Source organism: Gasterosteus aculeatus, chromosome 9 (assembly GCF_964276395.1).
Source record: "Gasterosteus aculeatus chromosome 9, fGasAcu3.hap1.1, whole genome shotgun sequence".
Classification (NCBI taxonomy): domain Eukaryota; kingdom Metazoa; phylum Chordata; class Actinopteri; order Perciformes; family Gasterosteidae; genus Gasterosteus; species Gasterosteus aculeatus.
The window spans coordinates 14,839,086-14,857,586 of record NC_135696.1 but is presented as its reverse complement, the minus strand read 5'-3'; the positions used below and the strand labels follow the sequence as shown (position 1 = coordinate 14,857,586).

At 41.1% G+C, this 18,501-nt stretch overlaps 3 protein-coding genes and 1 non-coding gene across 6 annotated transcripts; 2 read left to right on the top strand and 2 right to left on the bottom strand.

Annotated features, from left to right (window-relative positions):
- Nucleotides 1-129: 129 nt before the first annotated feature.
- LOC120825229 (WD40 repeat-containing protein SMU1) lies at nucleotides 130-5,370 on the top strand. 2 transcript variants are annotated; one of them, XM_078109048.1, is made up of 12 exons: nucleotides 130-296; nucleotides 1,126-1,336; nucleotides 1,414-1,566; nucleotides 1,656-1,766; nucleotides 2,064-2,186; nucleotides 2,501-2,620; nucleotides 2,797-2,913; nucleotides 3,135-3,262; nucleotides 4,402-4,528; nucleotides 4,630-4,791; nucleotides 4,889-5,041; nucleotides 5,143-5,370. In XM_078109048.1, exons 1-12 carry the CDS (start codon nucleotides 271-273, stop codon nucleotides 5,239-5,241), a joined length of 1,530 nt encoding a protein of 509 aa, XP_077965174.1. In that variant the 5' UTR covers nucleotides 130-270; the 3' UTR covers nucleotides 5,242-5,370. The 2 variants fall into 2 exon arrangements, with proteins under 2 accessions (XP_077965174.1, XP_040042667.2); XM_040186733.2 differs by having other exon boundaries at nucleotides 1,656-1,772.
- Nucleotides 5,371-6,702: 1,332 nt separating this feature from the next.
- On the bottom strand, nucleotides 6,703-14,654 carry dnaja1 (DnaJ heat shock protein family (Hsp40) member A1). The gene is made up of 9 exons (XM_040186734.2): nucleotides 14,543-14,654; nucleotides 12,833-12,984; nucleotides 12,294-12,489; nucleotides 11,318-11,422; nucleotides 10,954-11,181; nucleotides 10,756-10,870; nucleotides 10,379-10,494; nucleotides 9,202-9,302; nucleotides 6,703-8,514 (listed from the first exon to the last, which is right to left on the bottom strand). The coding sequence occupies exons 2-9, from the start codon at nucleotides 12,962-12,964 to the stop codon at nucleotides 8,281-8,283; spliced, it is 1,227 nt and encodes a 408-aa protein (XP_040042668.1). The 5' UTR covers nucleotides 12,965-12,984; nucleotides 14,543-14,654; the 3' UTR covers nucleotides 6,703-8,280.
- Nucleotides 14,649-17,364, top strand: aptx (aprataxin). 2 transcript variants are annotated; one of them, XM_040186736.2, is made up of 7 exons: nucleotides 14,649-14,876; nucleotides 15,271-15,317; nucleotides 15,447-15,725; nucleotides 15,853-15,912; nucleotides 16,009-16,235; nucleotides 16,832-16,935; nucleotides 17,037-17,364. In XM_040186736.2, exons 1-7 carry the CDS (start codon nucleotides 14,747-14,749, stop codon nucleotides 17,189-17,191), a joined length of 1,002 nt encoding a protein of 333 aa, XP_040042670.2. In that variant the 5' UTR covers nucleotides 14,649-14,746; the 3' UTR covers nucleotides 17,192-17,364. The 2 variants fall into 2 exon arrangements, with proteins under 2 accessions (XP_040042670.2, XP_040042672.2); XM_040186738.2 differs by lacking the exon at nucleotides 15,271-15,317 and having other exon boundaries at nucleotides 14,656-14,876; nucleotides 15,564-15,725.
- Nucleotides 17,365-18,064: 700 nt separating this feature from the next.
- Nucleotides 18,065-18,138, bottom strand: trnai-aau (transfer RNA isoleucine (anticodon AAU)). The gene has a single exon. It is a non-coding gene; the product is annotated as a tRNA-Ile (tRNA).
- Nucleotides 18,139-18,501: the final 363 nt, after the last annotated feature.

The following is an 18,501-nucleotide window of genomic DNA, read 5'->3' as shown; positions in this document are numbered from 1 at the left end:
AGACGCGTCTGCTGCAACGTGTCCAGAAAAATCTTTTCCTCTGCGTGTCGTCAGGGATGGGGGGGAGGGGTGGGGGGGGGGGGGGGTGCGTAGCGCCAAAACGTTGCTTGTCAGCGGAAGTCACAGGGATCGCGACCGCTGCCCGCCGCCAATGATATGGTATGAACACGTGTAGTGGGTGGTCCTCAGCACACCGCTTTCACGTGGCCGAGCGCCGAGCCCACCCGTCACTCAGTCCGGTGTGTGGCGGCTGCAGGAGGCTACATCAGCATGGCAACGGAGATGGAGCCCTCGGAGTAAGTGCCATTACCTCTTCCTCTCCTCTGGGTTTTTGGGGTTTTCAGTGATTAAACATCAGTGTGTGTGTGTTTGGGGGGTATGTCACTGGGTATTTTGCTACTATATTTGCGTCCTTCTAAAAGTTCCCTCTAACAATAGCATGCGACATTATTTCAAAGCATGTGACACGTGTGGCTGGTGGTTTATTTAAAGAAATTCTTTACGCCGTTATTTATTGTCAGGGTAATGTTTGTGCGCCCATGTGTGGGGGGGGGGGGGTTTGGAGCCTCCAATCACGCTTTCCTCATTAGCACCAGATTTGTTGCGGCGCAACTGTGTCCGTTGTGGCACGTGAGATGGCGCTGACATGGTCGCTGTAAGCCATGTATGCAATGGCTGCTTTGCAGTCGCTGTGCATGGAGTCTCCGTTTCCTCCACTTGTGCCTGTTGATCTAATTGGCTCTCCACCCCTGACACGGATGGGGGGGTGGGGGGGTGGGGGGGGCATTTTATTGGTTTGTCATCCCATGAGAAACATTGGGGAATTCAGCATTGTGGTCAAATTGAAACTCATCCTGTGTGCTGTGTTTTGACATGGTGTTGGGAAACTGGCGAAGAGGCAGTGCTGACAGCGGGGCGTTGATGGAGTGACGGCAGAAGGGGGAATGAGAACCAGCAGAGTTGTGTAATTGCTCTACAGACGGCTGTGAAGTGGGACAAAAGTCCACATGGAGCAGGTGTTGCTCACAGCCGTGTTTTAATCCCAACCTCTTAGAGGTCACCGGGCCTATACAGTGTAGTCGGGATGTGACCGTAACATGAACCCTTTTCTTTTATTTTGTCTAGTGTGATCCGCCTCATAATGCAGTACCTCAAGGAGAACAACCTCTACCGAACACTCACCACCTTACAGGAGGAGACAACCGTCTCGCTCAACACAGTGGAAAGCATCGACAGCTTCGTCGCAGATATAAAGAGCGGCCATTGGGACTCAGTCCTGCTCGCTATCAAGTCCCTCAAGTTGCCCGACAACACACTGATCGACCTTTACGAGCAGGTACGTCTTTTTTGCGTCAATCTGATGGATCGGCTACTGAATAAGCAACATGCGGTGAACAGCGATCTCTGTATCAGGTTGTAATGGAGCTCATCGAAATGAGGGAGGTGGGAGCCGCTCGCTCTCTCCTCAGACAGACCGACCCCATGATCATGTTGAAGCAAACGCAGCCCGAGAGGTACATCCATCTGGATAAGATGCTAACTCGCTCCTACTTTGACCCCTGTGAGGTAAGAAACAATGATACACTTGTTCTTCTTTCAAGCATGCCGCGTCTTCAAGTTCCTCGTAAAGTGACGTCCTCTGCGTCCGACCACAGGCGTACCCGAAAGGCAGCAGCAAGGAGGACCGGCGGCGGGCCATCGCCGAGGCCTTGGTGAGGGAGGTCAGCGTGGTGCCACCTTCTCGCCTCATGGCGCTCCTGGATCAAGTTGGCGTAAGGGATCAACATCAATCCACTTGTACTCAATCTCGAAATGTACGTTTCTGTTAATCCACCTCTGACTATTAGTGTTAAGAAACACTTTATCCAGCAAAACAACTTGGAACAGTCAAATGACAGGAAGTAGTTTCTATATATCTTCTTTTGTCTGGGCTCCTTTCACTGGTTTAAGGTGGAAAGGCTCCACTTATGTTGAAGTTACTTATGGGTAACAATTTAGAGTTTAGCAACATTTGAACCATAAATACTTACTTTGTTTTTTTTATTTTCAACCGTCAACCACAGTCTATGAGAATACAACAGCATGCAGATCAGCTCCCCGCCGACATGACCATAGAAACATCTGGCAACCAAGACAGAGGAACGGAGAAGGAGAGCTTTCCCACGCAACTGTACCGCCACATCAAGGTAGACCACCACCCAACACTGTACGGCATTCCACAGAGTTTACAAAATTACACGTGTGTACTTGTGAACTACGAACTTACAGTAAGGGCGATTTCTCTTTTTATTGATGTGGTCTTTAAAGTTGACCACGCCCCCTGGCCCTCGCCACTTCCGCACGCGGAGTAACTCACAGCATTACTCACCTGAAGGCACTTGGCTCAGTCTCTGGCTGTGCTCTCATCACTTTGCATCCAATTGTCCCGTCCTTGCTTTGTGTCCTCGAGCGTGGACGGTCTGCTCACACGATTTATGCGCGTTGTTTTTCAAACCTGCAGTTTGGGCGGCGATCACATGTGGAGTGTGCTTGTTTCTCTCCCGATGGAAGATACTTAGTCACCGGATCGGTGGACGGGTTCATCGAAGTCTGGAACTTTAAGACCGGAAAAATCAGTAAGGTAAATTGTGTTTTAAAATTATGATACTTAAATATACTGAGACCTTTGTTCACGTTTTGCTCAAGTTTTTAGATTTAGCTTGGAACAGAAATAATATGACAGAAATATCTTCTTGCATTTATTGAGGTTATTTTGTTCTGTGTGTGTGTCTTTTGGTGTTTGCATGAATGACTTAGGACTTAAAGTACCAGGCCCATGACAGCTTCATGATGATGGATGATGCGGTGCTGTGTATGTGCTTCAGTAAGGATACAGATCTATTGGCAACAGGAGCTCAGAATGGCAAAATAAAGGTTTGGACCTCATAATGTTGTTTGACATTACTGTCGGTTGATATTTTTCTGCACATTTGTCAACGTCAGCAAGCGCTCATTGCGTCCTCATTAAGTGATGTCTTATCACTCACACATGGAGATGCACAGATAAATGATGTTGTGCTATCAGCTGAGAGGTTTTCTTTGGGCGGTGGTCTTCTTCTCCCCAAACAATGTGACGTCTTTGTGGTCGGCCGTAGGTCTGGCGGGTGCAGAGCGGCTCGTGCCTGCGCAGGTTCGAGCACGCTCACAACAAAGGCGTGACCTGCGTGAGCTTCTCCAAGGACAACAACCACATCCTCAGCGCCTCTTTTAACCAGACTATCAGGTGGGATGTAAAACCATTCATGTGCACCGTAATGACTGATTTTAGAAACATTACTTATATAAGCTGGACTGGACTTGTAGACCTACTGTGGAGACAGTGTTGCACACTCTTGGGGTGGAGAACAGACAACTTTACAAATGATAAAAATAACATTACATTGGAATGGACGGTAAAATATTTAAATGGCTAATACGGTCAATTTGATTGGAGTTATACAAGAAAGTGAATACCCAAATTTGAAAATGATGTAACACAAGTTTAAAAGAAAAGAGACAAAACATTGTGGGAGCCGCGTTCAATTTGTGCAGCTTTTATTTGGCAAAGCTCTGCTCGTCTACTGTGGCAGCTCCTCACTGACCTCAGACACGAATCACAAAAGATTCAAAGGCGTGAAGAAGAAAAGAAGAACATGAAGAAGAGATCAGCTGGGGGCCATTGAGCTCCTTTTACATCTCGAAGAGGATTCACACAACAAGACTGAAACTGCATGTATATGATTTTTCAAAAAACAAATATTGCCATAAAATTGAACTGATCTGGTCATTATTAAGTCCTCTCGATATAAACTGTAAATATGTTTAACTTAGTTCCATTATATACTTGTTGAGTTTGTACTTTGGCTTAGAAAACAGTTAACCTTTTAGGATAGGTTTAAAGAAAGGAAAGAAAAGTATTATAATATTAGTATAATATTTATTTGTTTAAAAAAGCTCAATAACAGCAGCAGTTAATGCCTGACATCACATGTTGCATGAGTGCCACACCTGAATGTAAATATGTTTGGGCAAAGACCTCCCACTTCCCCTCACTGACACACACACACAGGGACACACACAGGGACACAGACTGCATCCCCGTCCTGTATCTGAGGAGTTGAGTGTCTATTTGTGTGGGCTGAGACGGGCCTGTGTCTGAGGCACATGTGCTGTGTGGGTGCAGCTGAGAGAGGCCGTGTGCTCAGGCACGAAGCTGCAATGTGTCCCTGTCGCAAATTCACAGAGACAGGACGCAACACCGTCCTTCCCGGAGACGCAGTGAATCAGAGCTTTCGGCGTTTTGTCGTGGCTCACGTGGGTTTAATAATTTGGCAGAGAGGCTGATTAATCTCATTCAGCGTTTTTTGTCCGTTTCGTTTTCAGAATTCACGAACTGAGATCAGGAAAGACACTAAAGGAGTTGAAGAGCCATTCGGCGTTTGAAAAAGATGCATTTTTCACTCAAGATGGATTTCACATCATCAGTGCCTCATCGGATGGCACAGTTAAGGTACAATGAGCGACCCGTCTTATGTGACGCTCTCCCGTATGTGAGAGCGTCACACATTAAATAAATCGTTAAATGAATCATAAAAATTGTGCATATTTTAGATTTGGAATACAACATCATGCGAGTGCCTCCGCACGTTCAAATCCGTCTCCCGGACCTCAGACGACCCCGTCAACAATGTGATTCCTCTCCCCCAAAACCCGGAGCACTTTGTGATTTGCAATCACTCCGACACGGTGGTCATCATGAACATGGACGGTCAGGTGAGAGCTCCCCCGACTCATGACCTACGCACCGCTGGTCACACTTTTCGGTTATGCTGATGCTCACACATGGGGGGGCGTCCTCTTTTCTCGTCAGATCGTGAGGACCTTCAGCTCGGACAGAAAGCAGAGGGCCGATTTCGTGTGCTGCACCGTGTCGCCCCGCGGGGACTGGATCTATTGTGTGGGAGAGGACTTTGTTCTGTACTGCTTCCACTACACGACGGGAAGGCTGCAGAAAACGCTGACCGTAAGCTGCCCTGATAATAATAATAATAATAATAGTAATACTCAACTCTTTGAATGGGAGACGCGGAGCGCGTGGTGATGTATGTTCTCCTGCGCCCACAGGTCCACGAGAAAGACGTGATTGGCGTCGCTCACCACCCACGCGAGAACCTGATCGCCACGTACAGCGAGGACGGCCTCCTGAGGCTGTGGAAGCCTTGAGCTGCTCTCCTCCGGAGAGCGTGGCTACGAAGCAATGCTCCCACTTAAAGAGGAGGGAAGATCATGCGTCGCCATCCATCAGTAGTTATTCACCGCAACGTCCATTAAGGAGCCGGGTCTGTAGCTTAGGGGCCGTATCACGTGGTCTCTTTTCCAGTTGTCACGGAAATGGGCCGACGTTGCCACAAATGCGGAGTTTGCAAATTGATTTTCTCGACTTTAGAAAACTTTGGTTGAAAAGAGTCACATGACAAACAGCATCTGGTGGTAATTACCATGTGTTACGGGTGAAAGAAACACCACAACAGCTGCTGGATGGACCCAGTGGAGAAGGTGTTTGCTGAAATGCTGTTTCCAAAGGTCGAGGACAAAATTAGAACCTCAGATATTTATTGATTTTTGATAATTTCTTGAAATGATTCAAAATGTTGAGGTTAGGTGCTAGCCAGTTTCATTTGATAGCAAGAATAATATAGTCTTTTCGGAATGTTGTTAAACTAATTTATAAAGAAACTTGTTCTTAATTAATATATATTTTATTACATATAATTTGTTATTTATACACTGTTTGTTTTATTAAGTGATTGATGGATCCAACTTCACAAGTGCAGTTTGAATCCCAATTTTTGGGGATGGAAATACATGATGGTGAACTGTTTGAACTGAATTCTTTGTGCATAAACAAACGTTATCAGGTAATATTATTTTTCACCTTCGGTTTATAATAATACTTTTGTAACTTCGATTCGGAGGATATTTGTTTTGTCCTCCCTCGCATGCTACCTCAGCACTGTCTAACGTGACTACAATAAAATAAGTACTTACAAATATGCATGACGACTAATGAGAAACCTCACCAGAGGTCCAGCGACACTTCTTTGCATCCTCTGTGTACGTAATCGATGTATCGATCGGTCGCATTACTGTCAGTGCGTCGCGCTGACTGTGTTAATGTGATTGTGATTAGTATGCCTTCAAGAAGGCGGAGCTACTGCCTCGATGAGTATTCATTATGACGTATTTAGCACTTTATCATCGATCTGCCATATCCATGTGTCATAACACTATCGTATATTGAATTGAATATATATATATATTATATTACTGCCAGTCATGTCAAACATGATCAATAAAATTATAATCACACTTACAGTTCCCAATGTGCTTTTGTCATTTAAAGATACAACTCACTGTATCAAATACATTTACCTACATGTAAAAGTATTGTGATCACCAAAAAACTAAATGTAAATGTTATCAAAGACTGGAGCCAGTAATACATAGTCTGTTATACTTCAGTCCCTCGGTCCAGAAAAGGCGTCTGTGTGGGTGTTCAGAGGGAACCAGCAAGTTGAGACTGTCAAGGTATTTTTGGAAATAACTTGACTAAACTTAACTAAAATAAATGTCAGTGGATGTCGTAACAAAAGTAAATATCACTCAGATAAAGTAAAATCACAATTTAGAGAGCCCATCAAACTGCATTTAATTAGAAAACATTTCCATAAACAAGATCATTGGTCCTAAGGGTGGGACACACACACACACACACACACACACACACACACACACACACACACACACACACACACACACACACACACACACACACACACACACACACACACACACACCTTGAGTCAAGCTCCCTGGACGTTATAGGTTCTCATCAATTTGCATTAAGAATGAAAGGAGTCTCCTGTAAGCATAGTTGTGTTTCACAAGGCAAAGTAATCACTGGAAAAAAAACAAAAACCTGCATTATAGCTTCAAGTTAAGTTATAAGGCTTTAAATAAAGCAGACACATCAGTGAGGTACCAACCGCGCAGGTATCAAGTCCCTCGTAACTTCGCGACTTATTTGGCATTTACGATTAAAAAAAACTTCATTTCTTTTCTAATTTCCAAATGTTTTTAAAATCACAGAACTGAAATAATCTCAAGAACGTTCAATCTTTAAAACAACTTGAACCATCCCTCTTTTGCCGTGTAAGACTTAGGTGCAACTTGGCGATGGATCTTTTAAAAGAAGGAAAACATTTGCCATGGAGGCATTGTGGGACATTGGATTTAAGAAGTTAACCAAGATTGCCAAGTAAAAACTCCATAAAATCTTGAAAACCAACATTATGTTAAAATACCCATTCTGAATTTGAGTAATCCAGAAAACCCGCTTACTGGTAACACCCCATATCTGTTATTTAAAAATAAAGTGACTTCTTACCAATCCTTGATCGAATACCTACCCTGCTGTTAATATGCAGTCACATTTGGCTCATATCAACCGGTTTTGTTTATACATATAAGATGTCCTACATTACGCAATAGGTTAAAAAAAAACAAAAAACAAATGTGGCATCACCAGAGAACTGATCGCAGCTCAAAAACATTAAACCCAACTTAAATAGTAGTTTGAAAAATCTACATTAGTGGCTTGAACCTAAATACTGCCATGCCTGAACCACGATCACCATCACGGCTTACTTGCATGTACTTGCCACATTCTTAAGAAATGTCTATAAAATAGCCCTTGAGAGGGTAAAACAGCAGAAACGTACGGAACTCAAGTCTCAACGCACATCCACCTCCATCTGAGGATTGGGTCACAAACACACAACGGATTGAACAAGTCATTAACAATTGGTTTACAACAACAACCGATTTAGTAGTACTATAAAAAAAAAGGTTATTTTTTAATCTTAGAATATTGGCATACGTTTTAGTGTAAATGCATAAAAAGCAGGCAATCTTTGTTGAGACAAGGGGGTTCTTAAGCCTCTGATACCCCATACATCTCTAATCACAGTGTGATTGAAAAAAAAAAAAACTGAATTGTTGAAATAAGGCCCAGGCGATGAAGAAGAGTCCCGTTCTAGTTTAATTTTGGAACTATGATACTCGACTCCATTCGTTGGGAAACCGTTTTCTGATTGAGATCGAAAGAAAACCAGTTAACAAAAAGTGCACTAAATTCCAAAAAGGTGCTTTACTTAAAAGATGAGGGGATGGCTTCTGGATTGAGAACTGGCAAGTGGTTATTTAAGACGTCTGGCACTGAACGCCCCCTGTGCTGGGATAGTCGTCTTCTTCCATGTAGTAGTACTGATGATTGCGTCTTTTCCTGTTGTCAAGGTCACAGTCCTCCAGGTCGGCGTAGATGTAGAGATCATCGTCCATGCTCTCCGGCTGCTCTGGATCCAGCTTTTCTGGGAGGTAGCGCTCCAGCATCTTCAGTTTGTCCTCGGAAAGGAAGTTGGCTTGTGGGAACACCACCTAGAATGAGACAAGCATAAGCCCTTTTACTACATCGACCATGTTCAGCCTCAGTCGTTTATTATTTAGATCAGTGTTTTTCAACCAGTGAGGCTGTCAGGTGTGCCGTGAAAAAAAAAAACATTTTTTACAAACTGTCACTTCATTGGTGAAAAAAAAAAGAGCCAACTTGTGTGTTTGTGTGTGTGTAGTCGCGCTGTTGGTGGTATGAAGGCTCAATACTCCCCTCTGCCTGTGGGTGGCGGTACGCAGCGTAATTAATTGGCAGATTTGCTGAGGCAACAATTTTTAAAAGTGAGATTAAGAGATACCTGGGCATACAGCCTGTGCCATCTTGGCATTAGGATGATGTTTAAAAGTTTAATAAAACACAACAAATAGAACACGCGTTTCCCTGATTTCTTAGAGTATATTATGCTCTTGCTGAAACTATGTTTGGGATTGATTTTCATATCATTTCCGGTTGTTGGTGTGCCGTGAGATTTTTTCTGTGTCTTAAGTGTGCCTTGACGCAAAAAATGTTGAAAAACACTGATTTAGATGATCCAAAAAAAAGCATGGGTGTGGAAAGTGTGCTGCTTGTTCTGGATGAAGGGCGTGTTTGAGTGTGTGTGTGTGTGTGTGTGTGGCTAAAAGTTGAAAAGAAGCGAATATATATATATAAGTGAATATAGTAAAGCTTCTTACCGAAAAGTGAACAATAAGGCGTCCCTTCTCAAACGGTCGGCGATACATGGGCATCCCTTCATTCAAGACGCACTTTGTGTCTCCAGGCTTGATCAATTCCCCTGTGATTAAGTCAAATTGGGCAACATTAGTCATCTAAAACAGTAAAAACATAAGACAATATTTTATGTTCTCATCTTTAACAATACGTGACAAATGCAGAGGCCAGGGCTGTAATTTATTTTTTATTAAAAAAGTTGAATTAAAATTGGTTTGTGGGTGAACGAGGGAGGCTCTTTAAGAAAAAATTGGCCTAAAAGTATGACCAATGTAGCACCTACAAACAAATAAAAATAAGAACGGCCCCCCTTTCTCTGGTGTTACAGCTGCATGTGTTCGCTGGCCTGTTGTCCCGTCTCGCTCTCTTGTATCTCGTATTGTATAAATTCCATTGATTTGATTGTTTTAAACATGTTTTCTTTGATAGATTTGGGTAGGTGGCCTAATTTAGTTTGCCACAAATGGACACCAAAGGGTGTTGTAAACACTGGTGATAAAGTCTAGCCAAAGTAGTGCTCCAAATACCCATTCCTATTGAGAAAAAAATGTGAAAAAGTTCACAGAAATCCAACTCATTTCAGTAATTTGTAACGGTTTTGAAATAACGGAGGCTGCATCTTTGGTCCCGATCTAAAATATTTAAGTGTACCGACTGATTAACATACAGGGTGTATTTCACACATTTTAGCATCACTCCAGGAAGTGTCTGTACTGTGAGGAACACTAACAACGCACTCAGCAGCGTTTATTCAGCTGAATCCTTTGTGTGAACGCTTAAGAGGCAGCATGAACGAGTGATGTTTGTTAGATTAAGGAGAGGTTACTTTGTTTTTTTTAATTAATGTAATTACAGAACAAATACATTTTTTTTCAATTTCAAGCTTTCCCTTAACTTGAAATAGAATAAGGTTATTCTATTTCAAGTTAAGGGAAAGCTTGAAATTGAAAAAAAATGTATGTGTTCTGTCATTACATTACACTTAAATAGTAGTTTGAAAAATCTACATTTTTGGCTTGAACCTAAATACTGCCATGCCTAAACCACGATCACCTTCACAGCTTACTTGCATGTTCTTGCCACATTCTTAAGAAATGTCTATAAAATAGCCCTTGAGTTGCATTAAACGGTTTGGTTTACCTGGATGTGAGGTGATGAGCAGTGTTCGGTTGTCTAGTGTCTGAACAGGTTTCTTGAAACCACATAAAGCCTCAACCAGCTGCAACTCCATTGACATGACCAGGTCCTCTCCTTTCCTGATGACCACAAGTTGAGGAGGAAGAAAAACTTTAAAAACAGAGTGTGCTGCTTGTGGCACAAGGCAGCAAGCAAACTACTAATACGTTTGGGAGAGATACATGGACACGATGCAAAGTCAAGTAATAATTTAGATTTCTACTTACCTGAATTATACAAATACTTTATATGCCGTCTATACAATATCAATATCATCACTGCACCTGCTAGGGCAGAATATATCCGGAACAAAAGAGACCTGGTAACACGGAATAGATTACCTGGTGAAATGGGAATGTTCTCTCTGGTCCAAGACAATGATGATGTCACCTGGCTCAATTCCCGGCTCCTGGTCTCCTTCTCCGTGGAAAACGATCTTCTGACCATCTCTCATTCCTGTGGCAGTTAAGTGATGAAGTGTTGTTTCTTTGCTGGTTCCCTCCTCAGAAAGCCAAAAATAGATTCAGATAAACTCTCACCTTTGTCAATGTGGACCTCCAAAATCTTCTTCTGGCGCAGGATCTTTCGCCCTGCGCATGCTTTGCAGCGGTCCTTGTGGCTGATTCTCTGTCCTTGCCCCTGACAGCTGTGGCACACTGTGGACACTTGCTGCACCATGCCTGGTACCAGCTGGTGCATGCGGACTTGCATGCCTGTGCCGTGGCAAGACATGCACATCTGTCCAGCTCCTTTTCTACTCCCACGACCTGCCAGGAAAAGTAAACCGGTAAACAAAGACGAAGGCTTTGTTTCGGGTTTTTGGTTTACCCAACTGGTCCAGCGACGGAAAACCAACAACAGCGTGTAAAAAGTAACTCTTGTCACGCACAGGAAAAGACGTACCTTCACATCTCTCACAAATAGTATTCTTCTGGAGAGCAAGTTTTCTTGTAGCTCCATTATAAAGGTCTTCCAGCGTCACTGTTATCTGATGAACAATGTTCTTCCCTGAGGCAGACAAATCAGAGATTTTAGCATACCGTTTCTTGGAAGAAAGAATTTATCAACACACTTCTTTCATCAACTTCATTTTATCTTATCAATGTGCATGTATACATAAACCTTTTCTGCTACCAACCCTAAATTATAAATGTAAACCTCCTAAGACTGTACACAGACTGTAAATGTGGTACGACTGTGATGGAAGCTGACGTTGGGCTTTAGATGCACAGCTGTTTGCCAAACCCTACATTCATAAATAACACAATAGGTTAAGACTTATTCTTTCGAATATTCTACCACTCTATGTTCTGGCTACAACAAAGTTGAATTAAGAGGGCAACTCTTTAGAGCAATGAGAATTTTGTTTTGTTGCCGTAAACTAAAACCCGCAGGGACAAAATGAAAACTGATGGGACAAACTCACGTGTTACCAAATTGAGCTCAAACCCTGCTGATACAAAACGTACTGGGCAGCATATTTTACAGTTAAAAATGTAACCTGTCAATACTCTTTTGTGGACAAACTATAGATTTGGGCATTTCTGTACTTAAATTACTTGTCATTAATTTACACCAATACAGACATCTACAATTAACTGATTTTTCTTGGTCTTATGGGAGTGTAAGGTTTAAAATGTTGTAGTTTGGACTAATGATCGGACCAAACAAGCAGGCACAAGTCACAGATTTATCAACAATGAAAATAATCAGTCGTATTCAACAAACAACTTGGTATTCAATCCTGCAACTCTCCCTCCTCTTCAATGGAACGTCCTCTGACCCAGACAATGTATCATATGGCTTTACACAATTCAATCAGGCCTAAACATTATTCAAACAGAAAGACATCCTCTCAGCTTGGTGATCATTTCTTTACCTTTACGCTCTCTGTGCATCCGGCTCCCTCCACCAAAAAACAAGTCAAAGATGTCCATGGGTGATGCAAAGTTTCCCCCACCGCCGCCGCCACCACCTGTCCCTCCTTCCTTTATAGCCTTTTCACCTCCACGGTCATATACTTCTCTCTTCTTGGCATCTGACAAAACCTCATATGCCTGTGAGATCTGCTTGAACTACAAAGCAAAAGAAACAAAAATACATACACACTTCTTCAAAGAGGGTAAAAAAAACCCAACAATGCTGGCTTCATATAGCTGCCTAGAAAGGTATTCAATATTTGCATTGTATGCAGGGTGGTAAAATATTACTTCCACGTAGCCATGGCACATTACAATTTTGATAAATCTACCAAACAACAATTTAAACAAAAATTTCACAGCATTTAGTCTGACATTATTCCATTTTTATATATCCAACAGCCCAGTAGATTTTTACATAAACAAGATTATCACTGTTATGAGGACTTTGCAAGGTAGGTTACTTGCATACACATTAAAACGGCAAAAAAGAACTTACTTTCTCTCCTTCAGTGGGATTTTTGTCAGGGTGATATTTTAAAGCGAGTTTGCGATAGGCCCTCTTCAGTTCGTCAGGGGTGGCATTGGCTTTCACGCCTAATGTGTCATAGAAGCCGGTTTCTTTGACCATGTTTGTCTTTGATGGATAACCTTGAAAAGTAACAGAAAGGGGAAACATGAGCAGTAAGTTCCAGAATCATAACCATAATCATAGAAAACAGTGTGGCTCCTTAACAGTACAAAATCCCCCAACTGCAAAACAACCCGAGAAAGCAAAAATATGACAAGAGATCCCTACAATACATGTAAAAACAAATAGCATATCATCATGCGGTGAGGTCTGTGAGAGAGGCCTTTTTGTTAGGCAAGCGGCCTTGTGTTCAGCTTTAAAAAGGCTGGATTTGCATATGCTTGTTTACATTACTGAGAAAACATTTAGTAGGAATGTACTTATATTCTGAAACCACAGCACCATCGTTGAGTATGTTCTGAATCAGCATTGAGTTGAATCCTCATCGCTTGTTGACAAGCTGTAGCAATAACCTGTGCGGATGTAATTGATAAACCAGCAGATACGTGTATGTTTACGCTATGCTTGTATGAATGTTTCTACAGCACAACATGTCAAAGCCTTCCTTTTCGGGGATTACGGTAGGTCCCTGTACACTGCACATTGGTGTTTGTATAATAGCATAGCTGTAAAATGACACCATGCGATTGTTTCTCAGGTGAGTGATTTTACAACGCTGCCTTTATATTTATCATCGTGAATGTAGCATGAAATATGGCTGTGATAAGGGTCAGATGTTACGTCTAGGTTAACACTCCCCTGTCATTTACACCTGAGACACACACGTATACAACTAGCCTTGCTGCAGTGTAATGTAACAGCCATGCAATGAATCCAACGTTCACGACGGTTCCTTTCAATGGTTATGTAGATATTTGTTTTGATATATCCTCATGCAGCATAATGGCTAAAAGCATTGGACATAGTTTCTCAGTGTAATGTCTGAAATGACTATAAGACAGACGCAATGCCTCTAAAATAGCTAGGTATACAATATAGGAATTATGATATAACGTTTATTAACGTGGGTGAAAATTCGTGAATGAGCCTAACAAGGTGGTCATAGTTAATTTTTCTATTCTGATAATGAGCAATATGGTTTAACTGTTTACTGGTTTACTGTTGATGAGCAGCCGCGCGTATAATTATATGAATGCAAATACGTATTCAACCTTTGACTTACAACACCAGTTAGCGATCACAAGGTAGACGGCGGAAAAGAAAAACCAAAAGGCAGATCAAATAGCACGTACTTTTAACACGTCATGCGTGTTTTCATTAGCGTTAGCTAAGGACAAGTTAACGTTAAACGTGTCCTCAAATCAGGGGCTGTCAACCACGATGAATCGTTGTATCACCACCTCAGGTTTATTTTTGATTCGCACGAGTATTGATGCGTAACATATATTAGCAACTACCTGTTACCCTGTTTGTGATGAAGTCGACCAGGTTTCACACCTATGAGGCCCGTCTTACTGTAGTTAGCTAGCGTTCACGTTACTTAACCTAGCACAGGATAGCTAGGCTAATGCTAACCTGCTAACTCTACTCAACACTTTTTTTTCTAACGACTATCACCATAAATACATGTGACACTCGTCTAAATAAATCATGAAGTCATAGTTCATATTTTCCAACCTTGTATGAAACAGTAGTTTGAATCCTCACAACCTCAGTTCACAGAGACTCTTCCAGAAGCTTCTCTTCCAACCCGCCTCTACAAAAATCCGGTTTGGTGACGTCAGTTTCCTGCGACGAGGCGTCTCAACAATACAATGCGTGGTGCTGTTTTTGCAGTTTTCCCAATTCTATAGAAAATAGCTAACTACATACGATGTTAAAATGCCAATATGCTGGCTTATCAGTGAGGAGGATAGTCATAAACCCATTCGACTGCCACACCAACAGACAGTTGTCTTGGGTCGAGGTCCAGAGACGACTATTAAAGACAAAAAATGCTCTCGTCACCAAGGTAAAATAGCGTTACATTCAGTTAAGCATTTGGAAACGAACAAAAGGTATGTCATTGTGATTATAATAAAAACTGAGTAGATACAAAATAACGTTACATGGCATTTTTGGGGCGGAATTAAAACATTACATTGCCACTACAGAATCCACAACAATGGATTTCAAAGCTTATTTGTCTGCAGGGGATACAATTCAAATTGGTCTACTCTACTTATTCCCCTTAAAGTTTATTTCATTGTGTATTGTGTTATTTAAAAAAAGCTATGGGCTAAATATTTGCTTTTTATATATGTCGATCATTAAATATGTTGATTATTCATATATTTTGTTTTCCAATCTCTCAAATAAAAAAATTAAAACTTTAATTGGTGCAATGTTATTCCCTTCTCAACTAGTTGAATTGAACGCAGAGTGCAACAAAGGTTATGTCACAGTAAAACAGGTAAGGAAAATTGATTTCATAGAGTGAAAGACATCAGACATGAGCCATAAATGATGCTGAGTTGCATAAAATACTTGTAATCAACTGCAATTTCTTTATCATTCTTTGTCTCATTTCTTTGTTTCAAAGTTGGGCTTGAATCCTACCTCCGTAGATTCTGCGGTGGTTGGCAAGGACAACGAGGTAAAAATGAAGGCTGGACAGCGTCTTCTTATTGTCAACCAGCTCTACCCATACACTGTACAGTTCAAGGAGGATCCCGCCAGGGACCACGGCGGCACCAAAAGACCACGAGAGCTGTCTTCGGGGGACAGAGAGAGTCGCACACAGGATTCAAGTCTGAAAGCCGCCAAACAGTCAGAAAAAGTCCCTGCGTCAATCGGCCAGGAAGAAGCTACAAAAAGCAGTGTAAGAGAGCGAAGAAAGTGTGTGCTCACTGCTTTAGAATATTGTTTTTAAGATGTTCACATGTTTCTATGGATTTTCTATAAAGCCAGTATGTTACATTAAATATATTAACATCATTTTGTTGTAGGAAAGCTTTGGGCATTGGAGCCAAGGTCTGAAAACCTCCATGCAAGACCCCAAGTTGCAGGTAGCGGTTTATGTTAGTGTGATGCTAAATTATCTGCATCTCTGTGAAATTTGTTACTGCTTGACTTACTGTTTAAATCTGATTTTTTTTTTAAAGGTATACAAGGATGATAAGGTAGTTGTTATCAAAGATAAATACCCCAAAGCTCGCTACCACTGGCTGGTCCTCCCGTGGCAGACCATTTCCAGCCTGAAGGCCTTAAGGGAGGAGCACTGCGACCTGGTGAAACACATGCAGCAGGTGGCTGAGCGGACGGTTCAGCAGTGCCCAGATGCTAACTCGCTACGATTCCGTACGGGGTACCACGCCATCCCCAGTATGAGGTGAGAATGGTTCTGTTACACTGAAGACCATGTTGGTGTTTTAGCACTTATGCTTTATGTTTTACACTATTGTAAGCCATTTTTCTAAGGGATACTCTATTTTTAAATGGCTTGACATAGTTTCCCTCCTGATAGAAAACAACTGATTTCAGTTAAACATGGTACAGAACGTCTTTACCTTTGTAGTAGCTTTTCTTTCCAGTCTTATCCTTTTTTACATTGTTTCTATCCTTTGTTCAAAAGAAATAAAATATGTATTCCATGCTTTGTATATGAAATATGTTATACCAATACACTAGCCTGACTCTTACTGACATTGTAGCATACATTACCAAAGCAAATCACATAATGAAGCATCTGAGGCAATTTAAAAAAAAAAGGGTATTGTAATTATACTTGCAGCTCAACTTGTTGATTTTGTGTACATTGTTGAGACTTTGATCTTAAATACAGTGAAAAAGTATTCAAAAACATATTAAAAGCATTGGTAAGGCATTTTGTTCAATGCAAACCCCCTCTGTTTTTTGGAGGAGGTGGATCAGCATGTCTAGACAGACCAAAAAAATAACACGTTTGGTCAAAATTCTCTTTTACAGTCATGTACACCTGCATGTGATTAGCCAGGACTTCGACTCTCCTTGTTTGAAGAACAAAAAGCACTGGAACTCATTTACGACTGACTATTTCATGGAGTCGCAGGGTGAGAGCAATTTTATTGACTTGTCTCCCACAGAAGTATATTCTGTACTGCTACGTTTTTTTGTGTTTGTTTGTTTATTACACATTTTTGTTTTTCTGCAGACGTCATTCAGATGCTTGAAACAAATGGAAGAGTCAACGTGAAAGAAGGAACCAGCGAGTTGTTGAAACTACCTCTGCGCTGTCACATGTGTCGCAAAGATATTCCCACTATACCAGCTCTTAAGGAGCACCTAAAGTCTCACTTTCCCAGCTAAAAAGGTGACCTCAATACACGCCTCAAGTCTTAATGGAATAAACATGGGACTGAAGTGTGTTGGTCGCTATGTTTGCCGATCAATTCTGAATCACGTTTTTGTTTTCAAGTCATTTTGTGATAGTAACACAATGTTGTGGATGCAAATAAATATTTTTTCAAGAGGTTTAAGAAGAGGTTCACTGTGAAGATGCATTTCATTTATTTATGAATTTGGATTCAAAATATCTACTCTGGGAAATCCCAAATTATAGCAAATGTTATTTATACAGTTCAAATGCCTCAAACTGTTTTATTACATTTTTTCTAAAAACAGAATAATTAATTAATTTATTTTAAATGGCCTTCCATTTAAAAAAAATATATTAAATGTTTAATATATATATTTATTGTACACATTAATTATCTTTATTGTACACATGCAAAACAAATGTATATATATTTTTTGTTTTGTTTGTATGTACATAATAAGGACAAGAGTACACCCCAAACCTGCTCTTTCAGTTGGAAATAACCTTTCTGCTAGAGGTACAATGACATCAGATATCTTTGCCCATAATAGTTTAATAATGCCTAAAGCTTTATCAGTTGACCTGTATCATTTTGATGACGTTATGTACTTCCCAGGGCAGGTCTGCACAATGTTAAATTGAGGAAATGTGCCGGTTATTCTAACTAAAAACATCAATGAGGGTTTTTCAGAGCCATTTGACACTGTTTGCTTTGTCACCATCAAGTGTAAGTGTTTATATCGAAAGGGCTCTATACTAACTAGCATTCATCCTTGATGTCCCGATGCTGCCTGAAGAATTAAGTCAACCGTTGTTATTTTTATTTTATTTTTTATGTGAAATAATTGTAAAATGAAAACCATTGGCCAGTACGGGTATCGAACCCGCGACCTTGGCGTTATTAGCACCACGCTCTAACCAACTGAGCTAACCGGCCACACGCACTTCCCTCAATAACTAGATTTATAAAAATGTAGACTCTGTTTCAACATTTTGTGCCAGAGTAGGCATTGTCGGCAAGCTAAAGTTAGTAAAAAGCAACAACGCTGAAACGTTAGCATTTGGTGTTCCGTTCACTCATAACATGACCTGATCATATGAAGGTAGAAAGAATCAATAAATAAAGGAAGAATTAATACCAGAGCGGAGGAAGATTAGAAAAAAGCTCATTTGAAGCACTTTGGCCTCACTTTGGAACAAATCCTTTTTACAGGCTGTTGGTAACTTTAAACAGTTTCCTGTATCAAAGAGGGAACTTTCCATATAAAGTTTTAGAGCATTACCAAATTGACTTCCCAAA